The 19242-nt window shown below is 42.9% G+C and overlaps 1 protein-coding gene across 5 annotated transcripts in view; it reads right to left on the bottom strand.

The window, feature by feature from the left end:
* OSMR (oncostatin M receptor) overlaps window positions 1-19242 on the bottom strand; it is a 294947-nt gene that overhangs the window by 178058 nt on the left and 97647 nt on the right. For all 5 annotated transcript variants that reach the window (XM_030193061.1, XM_030193063.1, XM_030193062.1 and 2 more), the window contains 3 exons: window positions 17694-17786; window positions 16092-16192; window positions 6681-6844 (listed from right to left, as the gene is read on the bottom strand). In XM_030193061.1, coding sequence (XP_030048921.1) covers window positions 6681-6844; window positions 16092-16161 — 234 coding nt within the window. In that variant the 5' untranslated portion in view covers window positions 16162-16192; window positions 17694-17786. The remainder of the gene's footprint in view (window positions 1-6680; window positions 6845-16091; window positions 16193-17693; window positions 17787-19242) is intronic.

Here is a 19242-nt window from a genome sequence, read left to right as displayed (position 1 = left end):
CTTTGGTAGTGGTGTACAGTTTAAACAGTTCCCCATGTTTAAACTTGTACAGCGCTGTGTAACCCTGGCAGCGCTATAGAAATGCTAAGTAGTAGTAGTAGTAGTAGTTTTGGGGGGCTCAGCACACAAGGTAAGGGAGCTATGCACCTGGGACCTTTTTTAAGTCCACTGCAGTGCCCTCTAGGTTGCCTGGTTGGTGTCCTGGCATGTGAGGGGGACCAGTGCACTACGAATGTTGGCTCCTCCAACGACCAAAGGGCTTGGATTTGGTCGTTTCTGAGATGGGTGTCCTTGGTTTCCATTATCGCCAAAAATCAGGGACGACCATCTCTAAGGTTGACCTAAATGTGGAGATTTGGGCATCCACGACCGTATTATCAAAACGAAAGATGGCCGCACATCTTGTTTCGATAATACGGGTTTTCCCGCCCCTTCATGGGGACATCCTGCAAGGACACCCTCAGGAAAACTTGGGCACCCCGTTCGATTATGCCCCTCTTAGTCATTTATTTATTTAGATACATATTTAGTTAGGTTTTATAATTTATAGATACTATATTAATTATTTTTGTGTGTTGGAATTGATTTAAGCATTTTACTGATACTGGTTAAAAGCAAGTTTAGAAAGGTTGCACAATTCACTGACTTTTAAAAGAATATATTTTACTATTACTCTTGGTTGTTACGATGTCTCCATATTGCTTTTTTATTCTTTATTGTATTAGAGAAGTCCTTGTGTCCACCCTCCTGTTTTTAACATATTTTAATATATTTATTTAGATGTATTTACTTATTTATTATGGTTTGTATTTACTATTTATTTATTTATTATTGGTTGCGTTTCTATTTTATTGATGTGAAGTATTTTTATGCATGCATTTTTTAGAGCCTTGATGACCCCTGATGCGGCCATTGCTGCTGCTGAAACATGGCCGTGTTGGGATAAAGCCTACTTGATTTTTGGAAGCTGATTGCATCTCCTCACTGTGTGAACATACCACTGGTAACATCCTTTTCCTCAGAATGAGCTCCATTTACCACCATCTTCTGTCATCTTCCAATCAACTAGTTCCTAACCTAGTCAGTCATTTTAGGGACCATACCAAGGGCACTCAGTTTATTAATTGTCTATGTGGAACCATGTTAAAGGCTTTAATAAAATCTAAATACACCACATCTAGTGCTCTCCCTCAATCCAACTCTCTGGTCACCCAGTCACAGAAATTGATCAGATTTGTCTGACAAGACCTGCCTCTAGTAAAACCATGTTGCCTCGGGTTCTGTATTCATTGGATTCTAAAAACTTTACTATTCTCTATTTTAAAAGCATTTCTATTAATTTACTTACCACAGTAGTCAGACTTACCGGCCTGTAGTTCCCCACCTCTTCCTTGCATGCTTTTGTGGAGAGGGACCACATCTGCTCTGCTCTAGTCCTCTGGGACCACTTCCAACTCTAGAGAAGCACTGCAAAGGTCAGCCAGTGGAGCCACTAGAACTTCCCTAAGTTCCTTCAGTACCCTTGGACACATGCCATCTGGCCCCAAAGCTAGCAAATGGTGAAAAACACCGTAGCATATCTAATATTCCCACACAGTCAAACAAATCCAACATAAGTACTAGCAGCTTTGTTTAAAGCAGCTTTTCCTTTCTGAGCCTGTCTTCGAGAGCATTTGAATGTTTGGACCCCTAAGCAGGTGTTGTTACGACAAAACAGAGCTTGTGTCAGGTCTTTATGAATAATTATTATAGGCTTGGAGGCCCTGTTTTGCTTTGTTCCAGGCTTGGAGGCCCTGTTTTGTTTTTTTCTTTTGCCGATTGAGTTCAAACAATAGTCATCCAGACAATGACAATCCCTTCAAGGTCAAATATAAACTAGACAGCAGTTTGCCCACAAACAAGAACCAACATCCAAAACTCCCCACCTATCAACCACCCTATCCATCCCACTCCCCTCCCGCACTGCAGTGGTCCCTGTCAATCAAGTCCAGTGCCGCACATCACCTGAGGATGCAGCTGTGGTCCATGGGTTGTAGTGTATCCTAAAAACACTCCCAGACTCACTGAAAGCACTGCCCTGATGACATGGTCAGATCCGGTTCAGCGCACCGCTCCACAGACAATAAAGATATCACTTGACTATGCCAAGATACAACAGTAGGGGCAGAGGCATCCGTCCAAGCCAGTAAGATTGCCTTCATGCCCATCAGCACCACACAGCGGAGAAAACCCTGCAGCCTCTGTGGGGCAGGCAAAGAGATCCATTGTGACACTGTGAAAGATCTGAGTCCAAAAAGCTTGAATTCAAGGACAACTCCAGAACATGTACCCCAAGGAAGCTGTAGGATGTTGACATTTCAGGCAGTTTGCCCTAAGGCTAATAGAAGCCAAGACCCTGGACATAATGCTGCAACTGAAGGTAAGCAAATCCATTGGTAGCTGGTAATGAAAACTCAGTCTGTATTTCCACACAAGATTTAAAATCAGTCAAAAGCAGGAAGAAATACTGGATTCCCTGAGTGCGCCAACGTGCAAACGTACTGGAGTCGGATCCCGGTGGAAAGTCCAAATTCTGATCCTCTTGTAGTTTATAAAGGCTAACAGCTTTTTCCATATTTTTTTAACTACTACATTTGAGAGACATTGAGGCATATTTTCAAAGCACTTAGCCTTCCAAAGTTCCTATGGAACTTTGGAAGGCTAAGTGCTTTGAAAATATGCCTCAAAGTGGCCTCCTTATCCTCTTAACTTTTATTTACTTTCCTTACAATTGTTTGTGCAGCGCTGCGTACGCCTTGTAGCGCTATGGAAATGCTAAATAGTAGTAGTAGTAGTAGTCATTATGCCAAACCTATGGCCTACCATCAGTATCATGTAATTCCAGACTGGTAAGCAGTGAGAAGCCACTCAGTCTTGAGCATAAGAGAAGCAGGTTCTACACACGTCAACAGTCCATGCTGTGCCTATAGAAAGGGGTAAGAGACCAATGAAGAGAGCAAAGGGGAGTGAAGGAAGGAGGGAGAGAAAGAAAAGCGTTAAATGTATAAAACAAGACAAAAAATTCAAGAGATAACTTTTTCAAAGATAAAAGAAAGAAGCAACAGTTAAATAAGAGAGCGAGAGTTGAGAAAAAAATACCTCAAAATCTCTGAAAATCCTGCAAATTAATAGGAAAACATGAAAATATTTTCTGATATTTAAACCTAAACTGAACTCTAGAACAAAATGTATAATACTTTTTAAAAAAATTGATTCCACTGCATGAGTTAATATCTCTAACCAGACAGTTCAAGAGAGCAGATTATCTCCAAGTTAAGTGCCCATTTAAAAATTTGGCAATATGGTATAGCAACAGAAACACTTGAGAACCCACAAAAGCAACAAACCAAAAGTGCACATGGATTAAAATCTATAATGCAGTTCATATTTATTTATCTCACAATGCACACATTTTCTTTTTTTTTTTTTTTTGTTACATTTGTACCCCGTGCTTTCCCACTCATGGCAGGCTCAATGCGGCTTATATATACAGGTACTTATTTGTACCTGAGGCAATGGAGGGTTAAGTGACTTGCCCAGAGTCACAAGGAGCTGCCCGTGCCTGAAGTGGGAATCGAACTCAGTTCCCCAGGACCAGAGTCCACTACCCTAACCTCTTGTTTTCCTCCTAAGCTATCCTAGAGTCAAGTCCACTTTCCTGGAAAATTAAGGCATTTCATTTTGTTCTTCTTAAATTTTTTTTTTTTTTTAAATGTATGTTTATGGCATGCTTGATTGTTTGATGACAGTCCTAGGGATATAACAGTCAAATGTGTATATGGACTATATATACAGGACAGTAGTGCTCCTGATCTAAAGAAAAATTCGGAAATTAGAAAGTTTCCTACCTATTTTATGGAAACTAGCTACTTTAGGTGATTGTACTGTAACAAAGACATCAGGGAAAACTCCCTTTCCAGATGCTATAAAATTGTCATTTCCTCTTTTGTTTATGTCACAAATGTAGAGACCTCTAAAGTTCTGTGCCTATCTTGGTCAACTAGACTGACATCTGGACTTTAGGTCAGAATGTTGAAGGACAGATCCCATCCTGGACACAGGGATAGCTTCCTCTCCTAATAAGCTGGAGAGCAGAACTGCCTCTCCTGAGGCAGACACCAGCTCCTGTCGAGGCACTAGTGTCAGCGCATGAGCAACAGACAAGGCATGAGCCTGAAAGACTGGTTGAGACAGTGCCATGGTCTGCACTGATGCCCCTCGAGGCTTTGGCATTGGGGCAGGCATCAGTAAAGGCAGGGCTGGTGATGGATCGTGACAGCCTGCAAAAATGTTGGGACAGAATTGGAAGACTAGTCCCCACACTAAGGCCAAAAATAAATAAAAAATAACGAGAGTTAAAAATAAACAAAATATGAAGAAAATGTCCAAAGTACTGCTAGGGAAGGCACCAAGGATCTGAAAAAAGAAGCACTGAGGAAAGCTAATCAACACGACTACTCTGCTCCGGGGAAAGAACATCCTACCCAGTGACAAGCTCACCTTACATGAACAGTGCAGTGGCCAGGGAGCTCAAGCCAAAGACAACCCCCCCCCCCAAAAAAAAAATACTTCTAGCCTTGGTATTTATCCCCCGGACTCTATGGCTGCAGAAATTGGGGGCCGGTCCAATATGTGTGCCCAATTAAATTGGCTGAGCAAAATAACGCCAATAAGTTCGTGCCAATTAGCACCCATCGGCACCAGTTTGGAATTGGGTGCACATTTTGCTATGCGTTATTCTACAACAATGTGCACCTAAATCCTATAGCGTACAACCCAAAAGGAGGCGTGGCCATGGGAAGTGCATGAGCGGGTCGGAGGCATTTCTAAAATTTGAGCGGTGGTATAGAATACTGGGGATGTGTGTCCAGATTGGGCTGCCGGGAATTCCATACTCAATGCTATTCTATAATGGGCACTCATCTTTGAGTGCCCATTATAGAATAACATTGAGCACTGATTTTGTTCTGTGCCAATTTTTGAACGTCATTTACTGAATCTAACCCGTGGAGGGGCATAATCGAACAGGGCGCCCAAGTTGTCATGAGGGCGTCCTCGCAGCATGGCCCCGTAAAGGGGCGGGGAAACCCGTATTATCGAAACAAGATGGGTGTCCATCTTTCATTTTGATAATACGGTTGGAGCCGCCCAAATCATGAAATTTAGGTTGACCTTAGAGATGGTCGCCCTTAGGGCGTTTTTGAGATAATGGAAACCGAGGACGCCCATCTCAAAAACGACCAAATCCAAGCTATTTGGTCGTGGGAGGAGCCAGCATTCATAGTGCACTGGTCCCCCTCACATGCCAGGACACCAACCGGGCATCCTAGGGGGCACTGCAGTGGACTTCACAAATTGCTCCCAGGTACATAGCTCCCTTACCTTTGGTGCTGAGCCCCTCAAAACCCACTCCCCACAACTGTACACTACTACCATAACCCTAAGGGGTGAAGAGGGGCACCTATATGTGGGTACAGTGGGTTTTGGGGTGGGTTGGAGGGCTCAACATTTACCACCACAAGTGTAACAGTTGGGGGGGGATGGGCCTGGGTCCTCCTGCCTGAAGTGCACTGCACCCACTAAAAACTGCTCCAGGGACCTGCATACTGCTGTGATGGAGCTGGGTATGTCATTTGAGGCTGGCATAGAAGATGGCATAGAAGCTGGCAAAAAATGTTGGTGACCACTGGGGGAGTAAGGGGAGGTCATCCCCGATTCCCTCCGGTGGTCATCTGGTCAGTTTGGGCACCTTTTCGAGGCTTGGTCGTGGAAAAAAAATGGACTAAGTAAAGTCGTCCAAATGCTCATCAGGGACGCCCTTCTTTTTTCCATTATCGGCCGAGGACGCCCATCTGTAAATCACACCCCAGTCCCGCCTTTGGAACAGTGCCGACACGCCCCATGAACTTTGGTCGTCCCCGCAACGGAAAGCAGTTGAGGACGCCCAAAATCCATTATGCCGATTTGGGCAACCCTGAGAGGAGGACGCCCATCTCCCGATTTGTGTAGGGAGATGGGCGTCCTTCTCTTTCGAAAATTCACCTGTATATAATTCCAGTTTTCATACCAAATGTTGACTCCTTTTACTGCTGTCAACCCAAGCAAAAAGGCCATTCCTTTTTTCAGAATAGGTAGTGTAAGAAAAAAAAAAAGTCACCCACAATATACTGGTGGAGCCTCTACAGGTATCTGCACTCCTAAGCAGGGCAGAACCCCACTACCACTATAAGAATTACACCCAGCCTCTTTCCTAGCACCTCGCCCACGTATATAAATTTCATGATGTGCCTGAACCTTGTAATCCCCAGGACAAGGGACTTACATATGCTTCTAGCTTTCCTCATGGTTGGGTTTTTTTTTTTTGTTTGTTTTAAATCTTGCATTCCCCCTTGCAAATCATCCTGAGTCACTAATGGAATATGTCACAATCTACAATTTTGGATCTGCTGGAATAAGTAAACAGAGACAAACCACTTCAAACAATAAACTGGACAGCGTATTTATTTATCTTGCTTTTACAACTATATCTGTTACCAAAACTGACACATGATTTCTGAAATGAAAATTCTGAATTACAAATGTATGCCATATTAGTTTTGTGTTGATACAGATATTTTCCAAATATTACAAAGAACACTTACCATCCAGATAATGTTCCTCTTTTCAGTCTGACTGACTTGAATCTGAAATAGCATTTTTAACTCAGATTCATAAGCCCAGTCACTAACGTTCCACTCCAGAAACAAATATTCTTGAAAAGAATCATTAGAGACCTTAAGATCCAAAGGTGGCACTACAACAGGTTCTAGAAGAAAACAAATTAAATTCTTACTTGTTATATATCAGAAAAATCAGAATTAGCTTACCGTTTTAGCCATTCATTCTCTGCTTGCCATTACCATGATACTACAGGCTGATAGTTATTCGTAGTTACAAATTCTCCATGTTACATCAGTCCAATTTTGCTTATTATGGAACCGATATTCTTTAGTGCAGTGGTTTACTCCTAATTTTCCTGTGCTAATCTTACTTCTGATGTAGGAAGAATTTTTATCAGCAGTAGAACCATCACTCTAAAGGGTAGCACAGAAGGCATGCAAACTGAATGCAAAAGGGTAAATTCTAAATAGCTCTTAATGTAAAGAAAAAAAACAAACACTGAATTTTGGCACTTTTTACAACAGATCTTTTTATTGTTATTCCGAAAAGAACAAAATATGTGATAGACTGTCACATTCATTCTCCACATTTCCATTATGAACCATAAAAATGTCAAGATATCAGAAAGAGAAACTCTTTTGCAAGCTATGAAACTCTCTTCATAAACTCCACTATTATAACAAAAAAATTTCAAATACCTCACTAAAGTCCTATTGTCAAGTAGTGTGATCAACATTCCTACCTGCCCCTGCCCATAGGTTTAACCAATGCTTGCTCGGTTATCAACAAAACTGAAATCATTAAATATTGGATAACTGATTACTTTGGAGGCAAGATGGCGTCCGAGTGAGACGTGTAGGAACCAGCTCCTGTCCCAGCTTCTATCTTTTGTTGGAAAAAACATATTCCTCAATACTAATGCCTAAAAGGAGAGGAAGACAACGTGCCAGCCCCGCGACGCCTGTCTTACCTGTTGCTGGAACGATGGATCGATTCCTTATTCCGGGTGGAATGTCTGGAGCTACCTCGTTGTTGCAGAGTCTGGGGAGAGGGTTGCCAGCTCTGCAACCTGAGCTTGAAACATCGTTTAGCCCCGAGCAGAGAGCACCACCTCCTATGCCGGCAGGGAACCCGAGGATGGACCAGGAAACCCCAGAGGAAGAATCTACGGGGCTTCTTGGCATGGGCGCCGACTCGAGAGAAACGCCGACTTTCCCCGCAATGGAAAATGCGGGTGTGGTAGGAGGATATACCAGTCTTGGGGAAAATCGTGAATCACATCAGAGGCAGCCAGTGGAGACTTCCATTACAGACTTGGGCCTACTAAGTAAGTCCTTTTTACCTAAAAAACCTACAGTGATATCTTTAGAAAACATATGGGAAGCTTTGGTTGGTCTTGAAGCTTCTTTCTCGCAGAAGTTTTTACTTCTTAATCAACAACATAATTCTGAAGCAGAAAAAATAAAAACGATGGACAAAACATTAACAAAAATGGGGAAAGAAGTAGAAAAGAACTCACAATTGATACAAAATACTCAAAAGATACAAGCTGAGCTTATTAAAGAAAATCTTTTTCTACATAATAAAATTGAAATCTTAGAAAACACTCAACGATCTAATACCCTCAGATTAACAAATTTTCCAAAGCAATTGTCAATCTCATCATTAATAACTTTAAAAAAGTATGTTACGGAGATACTAAAAATTCCAGAAGGATCATACCCTCCAATTTCAAAAATATATTACATTCAACCTTTTCTTAAGAACAAGTACAAGAACATGGAGAAAGATCTGATCAACATTCAATGAATTTCGATTTGAATTTAACACAAATTTTGCAAGATGACAAAATAGGAATGACAACTGCTACTCTTAAAATTGTTTTTATTTTACAACCGGATAGATACTGGGTATTAAAACAATATTTTCTTAACAAAGACCAACTTTTCCTGGACTGTAAAATAAGAGTTTACCCAGATATCTCCAGAACAACTCAGAAGAAAAGACAAGAGTTCTTAAAACTGCGTCCAAAGGCAGTTCAACTGGGTGTATTATTCTGGTTGAACTTTCCTTGTAAGTGTATTTTAAAACTTAATGCTGTTAAATATGTTTTCTATGAATCAAACCAATTAAATTCTTTTCTGGAAGCTAAACTGGCTGCTTTGCCAGTGACACAGCCAAGTATGGTAATAACATCGACTCCGCAATAGTATGTAAAATCCGGTCACTCTCCTCAGATGTCTTTTTTTTTTTCTTTAAGTGATAGATGTTGTTAATCTACCTTAAATATTTGATTTCCTGAGAATTGTGAATTGCCTCCAATTGTTGGACTAAAGATGAGTAATAGATCATTCCTTAAGAGAAAAAAAAAGTTTAACTATTATTTTGATGTATGTATTTTTGACTTAAAATCATCTTTGCGATTTTCAAATGATATGTTGAAATATATTTGAAAAATTCAATAAACAAATTTAAAATAAAAGATTGGATAACTGAAGCTCAATTATCTCCGAAATTTGGTTATATGCAAAAGATGATCCAGCAATCCTAGACATATGTCCACCTGGATACTCCATTCTTTATTTCCCCAGATCTAAAAAGAGAGGAGGTGGCTTAGTATTATTAATAAATCATTCCTCCAGGTAAAAACTTACTACTGAATTGCAATCCCCTAAGCTAGAAATTGTTGCCTGCTCTATAAAAGACGATTCCCTACCCAAATCTATCTGCCTTCTATTACTATATTGTCCTCCCAACAGCTGGAACCTGGCAGAGGCCAAACTTACTGAATTTCTATCCAACATATGTGTCAAAAATGACAATATCATTATGATCGGAGATATCAACTTAGATCTTGAAAATGCTACTAATCTACATACTAAACAATTCCTTGATTTCCTTAATGTTTGGCAATTCTCACTATTCAATGGAATGCCCTCCCACATCAAAGGACATCAACTAGATTTATTAACAACCAAATTTACAGACCCTATTATCTTTCACATATATGAACCATAATGGTCCCTGATACCTTGGTCAGATCATAGCAGCCTCTTTCTTTCAAGCTAAACTGGAAAGAATCCACCCATTCATATAAGCCTACTAACACATCACATACCTTCAAAACCAGAGGTAAAACTGACCCCTCAAAACAAATTCTGTAGCTCTGTATGTCTAAAACGACTATAGCATCGAGTACCCTGCTCAAGGCAGTTATGAGATGTGAATATGTGGACTGAAGACCACATTGCAGCCTTGCAAATTTCTTCAATGGAGGACCTCAAGTGGACTACCAACACTGCCAGGTCAGACCTCAAGTGCATTACCCACACTGCCATGGCTCTGACATTGTGAGCCTTGACATGACCCTCAAGAGTCAGCCCAGCCTGGGCATGAGTGAATGAAATGCAATCTAACAGCCAACTGGAGATCATTTCCCGATGGCAACCCCACCCTGTTGGGATCAAAAGAAACAAAAAGCTGGATGGACTGTCTGTAGGGCCTAGTGCACTCCAAGTAAAAGGCCAAAAGGCCAATGCTTGCTTACAGTCAAAGGTATGCTGTGTGTTTTCACCAGGAAGGGCATAAGGTTTGGGAAAAAATGTCGAAGAACAAATCTGATTCAGATGGAATTCTGACACAACTTAGGCAGGAATTTAGGGTGTGTGCGTTGAACTACACTGTTATGATAAAATTTAGTGTAAGACAGGTCTGCTACCAGGGTCTGAAGCTCACTGACCCTGTGAGCTAAAGTAATAGCCACCAAAAACAGGACCTTCCAGGTCAAGTACTTCAGATGACAGTAAATCCAGCAGCTCGAAAGGAGCTTTCATCAGCTGGGTGAGGATGACATTGAGATCCCAAGACATAGTTAGATAGAGGTTTGATAGGGGGCTTTGTCAAAAGCAAACCTCTCATGAAGTGAACAACTAGAGGATGTCCAGAGATAGGTCTATCCTCTACATGGAGATGGTAAGCACTAATCACACTAAGGTGAACCCTTACAGAGTTGGTCTTGAGACCAGACTCAGAAAGGTATAAAAGGTATTCAAAGCAGAGTCTGTGTTGGGCAAGAAAGAGGATCTAGGGACCTACCCTCACACCATATGGCAAACCTCTTTTACTTGAAAGAATAACACCACTTTGTGGACTCTTTCCTGGAAACCAGCAAGACCCAAGAGACACCCACAGGCGAATGGAGGTTGGGATGCAGAAGAGAACCCTTGTTCTGCATGATGAGGATCGGAAAACATTCCAACCTCTACGGTTCTTCTGCTGACACCACCAGAAGCAGAGGGAACTAGATCTGCCTGGGCCAATATGGAGCAATCAGGACCATGGTTCCTCGGTCTTGCTTGAGTTTCAGCAAAGTTCCCCACCAGAGGAATAGGAGGATACGCATACAGAAGACCCATCATCCAATGAAGGAGGAGGGCATCCGACGCTAATCTGTCATGGGCCTGGAACCTGGAACACTACTGAGGGACTTTGTGATCGGCACATAACCACTACACCTCTACTCAGGAAAGCTAGACTACCCCAACTTGACATTTCGTCTTTTAGATTGTAAGCTCCTTTGAGCAGGGACCGTCCTTCTTTGTTAATTTGTACAGCGCTGCGTAACCCTAGTAGCGCTCTAGAAATATTAAGTAGTAGTAGTAAGTAGTACTTTGTGATTGAATTGAGTGGCAAAGAGGTCCATCAAGGGGATGCCCCACACTCTGAAGATCTCGCAGGCAACGCCCATGCTGAGTGACCACTTGTGCGGTTGCATGACCCTGCTCATTCTGTAGGCTAGGCCATTGGATTTGCCCACCAGGTATGTGGCCCTCAGAAGCATCCCATGCTGCAGCACCCCACTGCAACATCCAGACAGCCTCCTGACACAGGGGGTGTGATCTGGTATCAGTTTGCTTATTGGTGAAGTACATTGCAACTTGATTGCCTGTTTGAATGAGTACAATGTGGCCAGACAGCCAATCTCTGAAAGCTTTTAGAGAGTTCCAGGTTGCCCCTAGCTCCAGGAGCTTGATCTGAAGGTCTGATTCCTGAGCTGACCAAGCACCCTGGGTGGGAAGCCCATCTACATGAGCCCCCCCACGCCATGCAGGATGCATCCATTGTCAGCACCTTCTGGGGCTGACGAATTTGGAATGGAAGTACCATAGACAAACTGGACCGAAGTGTCCAAAGGACAGACTGAATTACTGCTGGTATTACTCAGATGACATACGCTAAGATCCCTGAGGCTTGGTACCACTGGGAAGATCTCATGAAGATGTGCCATGGGCATGATATGGACAGTGGACGCCATGTGGCCTAACAATCTCAACATCTTGTGAGCTGCTGGCTTGGATCCGAGTGGCAAGAGTTTGAAGAGTATCTGCCCTTGCCACAGGGAGACAAGCCCATGCCTGCTGTGTGCCTAGCAGGGCTCCAATGAACTTCAATTGCTGAACGGGATGGAGATGGGACTTAGGGTAGTTTAAAACAAACCCTAGTAGCCCCAACATGCGAATAGTTCTCTACATGGACTCCTGAGCACTGTTCTTCAACATGCTCTTCACTAGCCAATCGTCTAGGTAGGAGGAACACATGAACACCCAGTCTACACAGCAATACTGCTACTACTGCAAGACACTTAGGGAAAGCCCTGAGAACCAATGAGAAGCCAAAAGGTAACATGCGGTACTGGAATTGTTGTGTCCCCAACCAAAACCGAAGATATTTCCTTTGACCTGGAAGTATCGGGATGTGAGTGTAAGCAACCTTCAAGTCCAGAGAGCACAGCCAATTGTTTTCCTGAATCATGGGTAAAAGGGTGCCCAGGGAAACCATTGTGAACTTTTCTTTGACCAGGAGTTTGTTTGAGGCCCTTGGGACTAGGATGAGACGCATCTCCCCTGTGTTCTTGGGCACAAGAAGTACGTGCAATAGAATTCTAGCCCCTCTTTCCCTGGAAGAATGAGCTTGGCTGCATGGGCCTTTAGAAGGGCAGAGTGTTCCCCTGCAAGTACCTACTTGTGCTGAGAGCTGAAGTGAGAAACTCTCAGTGGCAATTTTGTAGTCGGTAATGCCAATGAAGGGTGTAACAGAGACGAACTATTTGGAGAATCCACTGGACGGAAGTTACAAGAGAACAATTTCTTGGAAAATAATTCACCCTCCCCCCAACAGGCATGTCATCCAGGACAATTATCTTTATTGTGGCTTTGACTAGGGAGCTGGCTAGGCCTTAGGTGCATGCTGTTGAAGGGGTGTACCTACATCTCAGAGTAGTAAGGACCCCTCTTTGGCTTACACAAAAACTTCCTAGATGAGGAGGAAGGTGCAGAAGATGTCTGACGAGACAGAGAGTCAATTCTTGATGAGGTCAGCGACCTCCTCCACCATGTCTCCAAAAAAGATTATCTCCCCGGCACATGGCATTTGCCAATCTCTGCTGGACCGCAGGGTTCAAGTCAAAGACACGCAGCCATGAGAGTCTGCGCATCACTATACTCTGGCCAAGAACTTTCTACGAGTCTTCTGCTGCTTGACCAACTAGCAAAGTGATTCAGACTGCTCCTTTGGGAAAGAATCTGCCAAATCAGACATACTGTAATGTGCACCAAGTTCCTTAAAGTACAGGCTTGTGTAGAGCTGGTAATTGAATACAGGAAATGAGCACAGAGGCCCAATACATCTTCCTCCCAAAAGAATCCAGAACTCTAGCTTCTCTACCAGGGGGTGCGAAAAGCATAGTCCCTATAACTCCTTGCTCTTTTGAATGTGGATTCCACCACCAGGGAATGAGGTGGCAACTGAGGCTTGTCAAATCCTAGGGAACATTTGGGCAGGACAGGGACTGACAGAGGGGACTCCCAGTACTTCATAAGTACATAAGTGTTGCCATACTGGGACAGACCAAAGGTCCATCAAGCCCAGTATCCTGCTTCCAACAGTGGCCAATCCAGGTCACAAGTACCTGGCAAGATCCAAAAACAGTACTATACATTTTTATTTATTAGGATTTATTTACCACCTTTTTGAACAAATTCACTCAAGGCGGTGTACAGTAAGATTATGCAGCTTATCCCAGAAATAAGCAGTGAATTTTCCCAAGTCCATATTAATAGTGGTTTATGGACTTTTCTTTTAGGAAGCTATCCAAACCCTTTCAGGATCCGGTGAAGAAGGACCATCACAGCCTCACTAGGAGGAGATTCGTAGTACAGGCCCTCAAACATCTCAGCCCTGGGCTCAACTTCTGTCCCCAGATGAATAGGAGTGGCAGCCACTATTTCCCGCACAAAACCTCAGAAGGAAAGGCACTCTGGTGGAGACTTTCTCCTTTCCTATGGAGGGGACGAGTCAGATGGAATGCCATAGAACTCCTCCTCTGAGTAGTACAGTGGATCCTCATCAGACTCCCATTAGCACTCCTCTCCGGAGTCGGTGAAGAACTCCTAATGGGGGTGGCTGGGATCGAGCCTGCCTCGAAAAAAAGGAGCCATGTCCTCGAGAAGGGGTTGAGTGGGTTCCAGCCTCAAATCTGGTGAAGCTTCCTCCACCAATGTCAAAAGGGTGCCCACATGAGTGGCTGTTGACACCGGTACCTTACACGACACCGACATCAAAGACCTCACCACAGGCAGAGGGCCTTGCAGGGGAGTAGGAAGTGGAACGGTTGGTGCAAGCACCCCAGATACCGATGAACACTGCTGTAAAAACCCCACCAAGAGCTCAGGAAGTATGGCCCAGATGCAGCCATTGAGAGAGACCATCAGAAAAGGCTGGGGTTCCAATTCAGAGACAGACCACTGAACTGCCAAAGTCGAGACAGGTGCTTGGTCCTGATTGTGTGAAGGATCTGCGTATATGACCTTCTCAATATCTCTCGGTGCCCCAGAACTCCGGGTACTGTGCATCGAGGGGGATCAATGCCGATGCTTCTTGGCCTTCGCCCGATACCGGTCATTGATGTTCCTCGGTGCCAACAGGATGATGTCAAATCCCCACGTCGCCTCAGGGTCGGGTCCGATGCTGACCGGTCCCAGGCGCCCTGCACAGCGGACAGCGTCAAGGCAGGTGGAAGCCCACTTGATGCACATCCACTCCCAATGTCGGAGACAGGCCTCTCAGCCATATGGACCGACACAACTCCTGAAGTCAATGCCATTTCTGACGCTGAGGTTTCAGGCTGGGCTCCAAATACCTTTTCCTTTGAACCTCTTTGGCCAGCTGGGGTCTTTTCTTCATACAAAGGCAAAGAACACAGCTGGAAGGGGTATCTTTGTTAGAGATGGTCCTATTGCACTAGCTACAGTCTTAAAACCACTGGGAGCCTTCGATGACATGAAGGGAAAACAGCCGTGGCCAAATCAAATGGCTCGATGGCAACGAAAAAAGGGGCACTCAAGAGAGAAATACCCAAACAGAGCTCAGGACTAAGAGGGTCTACTGAGCATGCTACAAATAAAGGAAACCTAAAAGTGGGAGGGGAGAAAAAACAAACGATAAAGTTGGGAGAAGGACCTTTCCGAAGAAAAAGGAAAAAAAAAATCAGGGCAAAAAACCCGAAAAAATATGCTCACGCATCTGATGCAGTGAAGAGCGCAGGACAATCATGTTCTCTCCTCATTGCAGATGAGAAGAGACTGATGGTCCCGTGCTCTCGCGGTGAGCGGGAAAGACTCACGTATGTGTGGTAGGGACACTGCGCATGTTCTAAAAACTCTTAGTAGCATGTTTATGCTCTGCACTGGGCAACATAGATGACGTCACCCACATGTGAGAATATGGCCTACGTGTCCTTGGAGAAAACCATGAACAGAAAGCAGACCCAAATCTAAAATGGAATCAGATGCATTTTAATGATTTATACATCTATTTTGACATAGAATAGAACACCAACAGCTATTTCAGTATAAACAGAGGAACACATATTTATACATTGCTAATGTGTACAAAGAATGAAAACACAGGAATAGCAACAAAAAATGTATGACTTGTTGCCAAGCACTGACTAGCCTGGACCTTATTCATCTTCACGGTATTGCTTCCACAAAATCATTTGAACAGTTCATAGAAACAATAGTGACCCAGGTGCATTTAAGTATCCTTTAAAAAGTATCCAAACTCTTCCTAATTTACTAATACTTAATTAAAAAAAAGAATAAAATACAGAAGTGTAGGTCATATATTTGGAGGGATCCAGTTTCACTTAACATTTTTGTAAATATGGGTTTCCAGGGAAATAATTTAATTAGTTTGGCCATTAATATTCCTCATCCACAATCCTACATAGAGGAAATATATTGTTATTTGTTCTATCCATGTCCTCCATCCTTCTAGCTAAGCTTTCTTGTCTCAAAATACAAATTAATAGAGCATTTTCCTGGAATCCTTACCTTGACTTTGAGACATTCTGGACTCCAGTACCAGCAGAAGAACTGTTTGAAGTATCATTATCAAATCCATTGGTTAGTATTCAATTGCTCCTAAAAGCAAACTGAAAAGTTGTGTGTTACTTGCCATGCTTGGAAAAAAGTGCCAAACCTCATCGAGATCTCTCTATTTATTTAGAACCAACTGTATATTTACCAAGTCTAAAAATAATGCAAGAAGAAATAAAAAAGCAAGGCAGGCAAGATACAACACAGCAAAATTACCCTATTGTTATAGGGCTTAGTCATAAGAGATGGTTTAAATTAAACTCATCTAGTTAGACATGCACTCGGAACAGAGCATCTTTGGAAGCGGGGGGGGGGGGGGAAGTTATATGCACATTAGAAAGGTAGTCCATGTTATAAAATATCTTTATTGTCAAATGCAACGAAAGTAACAAACAAAATTCAAGTAGTCATATAAAGGCAATCTGGCAAAACAAAATGAAATGCAACTGGAATGACAATACATTTTGTCTTTTTCTCCCACCTCCCTACTAACCAGATATCTTTAAATACAGAGCAGACAGATTTAAAAGATTGCAAATCAACACTGTCCACTACTGAGCAAGATGTAAATAGAAACAACAAACATTCCTCCCCTTTACAAAACTGCGCTACAATGCTGACACATCCCATTCAAGTTTCATTAGTATAATGCTGACATTGTATTACAGGTAGATCTGTGTTGTTTACATTTCAGTGCTGTCAAATGTATACATTCTTGAACCTGTTTCATGGTAGTCCTGTTAGGTGTAATAATCTTTATTATAGAACACAATGGCAGAATACCATAACATCAAGCCAACATTTTCATAGTGTATTCCTACCACAACATACATGAGAAAACAAACATCCATATTTGGTTATATTATCCACTAACTGTGCTTCGTGTGTTCAGAACCCAAAAACACGAGCTCTCCACCCGTCTATCAACTTAAACATGAACCCTTCCTAGAAATCCACCTTCCTCCCCCCGCCCTCCTACCCCTCTCGTCTTCAAATTCCACCAATAAGGACTACTTGTCCTAACTATATAGTTAAACCATTATATCGCTTAGCTCAAGTAAACTTCTCTCGGTCCCCAACCTGCAAACTAACCTCCCCCCCCCCAAGATCCCAAATCTGCCCCCACTTCTCCCATTTATCCCATCCCTCCCCCCTAATTACCTAATACCTACTTATGTTCTGTAGAAGATTATACCAAAGTTTGATTCATTAGAAGACTTCGAACTCTCGGGGATAAAGACATTATATAGGGTTCCCAAATAGACCAAAATTTTTTCCTTTGTTTTGGAGTCAGGCGCGCATCTCTAGCTTCCATAAGAGCTAGGTTATGAAAAGCATTCCGCCAGGACCAAAAGTCGGGCGCCACACTCTGAGTCCAATACTGCATGATACACTTTTCCCAACCACCCCTGCTTTGTATATGAAGATACGGTCATGTGACAATAGGGAATCTTCACGTCCCACCCAGTTAAACAGTGTGCCTGTCGACGAAATATTCACATGTTTATGTAGTAAATGCTCCCAATATCTAATCAAACATGACCAAAACTGTTGTACCTTTGGGCAATACCACAGCACATGAGCCAAAGTAGCATCCGGATTCCCACACTTTGCACAATTCTTTACATCTAGACAACCAGCATAATACGCCTGTAAAGGGGACAAATAAGATCTGGTAATTATTCGAAATTGACACTCTCTTTACTGTGTCCTATAGATGCATCGTGGAATCAACTGTATGAGACGCAAAATGTACTGAGCAGATATATTCTTTAATTTACTTTTAAAAAATACATCTGCAATACATCTCAGAACAAACAGCTTCAGCCCTGAAGATTTAAAATAGAACCCCCTCCCTAACTTGAAGAGAAAGGAGGAGGGCCTAGGGCTCCCTCCTTCCCTCCTCAGCTGGGTGCATCCTCAAAATGGCTTGGCAATGCCCTGCCCAGGGCATCCCTGGGACGTACTGGGTGGGACTTAACTACCATATAAGGAGAAACTCCCTTATATGGTAGTTAAGCCCTGCCCGGTGCATCCCAAGATGCACCGGCCAGGGTGTCGCCATTTTGAGGAAGCACCCAGCAGAGGAGGGAGAGAGGGAACCCTAGTGTTGATCATTTGTGAGTTTGGAATAGCACAGGGGTTCTGAGCACTGGGGCCTTACTAAAATACTGCACTGATCCTATGAGGCAGGTGACCTTCCCTGAACGAGAACAGCAGAACCACCCATTTAGATTTGACAGCCTGCCTCTTGGCTTCCTGTACTTTAGTTCAGTGGTTTTCAACTCAGTTCTCATGACCACCTAACCAGTCAGGTTTTCAGGATATCCTCAATGAATAACACACAAGATACATTAACATGCTGTTCCTTCAGTGCATGCAAATCTCTCACATGCATATTCAATGTTGGTATCCTGAAAACCCAAATGGCCAAGTGGTCCCTGAGGACTGGATTGAAAACCACTGCTTTAGTTCACATTTGCTGCACTCAGACATTATTACACTTCCTTAAAATGGCATAAGGAAATTTTTTTTAAGGTGGCATTTAAAAGTCTCTGCTCGATAGGCTATAAAAAGTTGTGCCATCTCTGAAAGGTTTAGTCAGTTATATTTAGATGAGGCAAACCTGAAGCCCTTAACAATTTGCTTACTTTCAGCTGTAGCTGCTCTTACAGTTTTAATCCGAAATGTTCAAATACTAATCAGACAACTCCAGGTCATCAGGGGAAATCTGAACCAGTACTGGTTTTACTCCCAATACATGTAATAGGGGGGAGGGGGGAGGGGGAGACAGGACTGGCTCAGCCTGTCCCTGAATGTCCCAAATAAATCAGCTCTATTTGCTTTTTACAGCTCTAATTTGATCCCAGTTGAGCTCCTTGCCAGGTCACAAAAGTAAGTGGCACTTCTGATTTTATTTGTGATGCACCCTGGTGTAGTGCCTTGCTCTGTACTTAGTGAGAGGCTGTTTGCATTTGACTTGTGTGACTTGAGGTGTGGTGCTTTGCTACTGAAGAGTAGCCTAGTGGTTAGTGCAGCGGATTTTGCTCCTGCTGAACCGGATCCTATTCCCACAGCAGCTTCTTGTGACTCTGGGTAAGTCACT

The sequence above is a fragment of the Microcaecilia unicolor genome, chromosome 2 (genome assembly GCF_901765095.1).
Source record: "Microcaecilia unicolor chromosome 2, aMicUni1.1, whole genome shotgun sequence".
Taxonomy (NCBI): domain Eukaryota; kingdom Metazoa; phylum Chordata; class Amphibia; order Gymnophiona; family Siphonopidae; genus Microcaecilia; species Microcaecilia unicolor.
The sequence above is the reverse complement of the archived record's forward strand: the minus strand, read 5'-3'. Positions and strand labels throughout refer to the sequence as shown.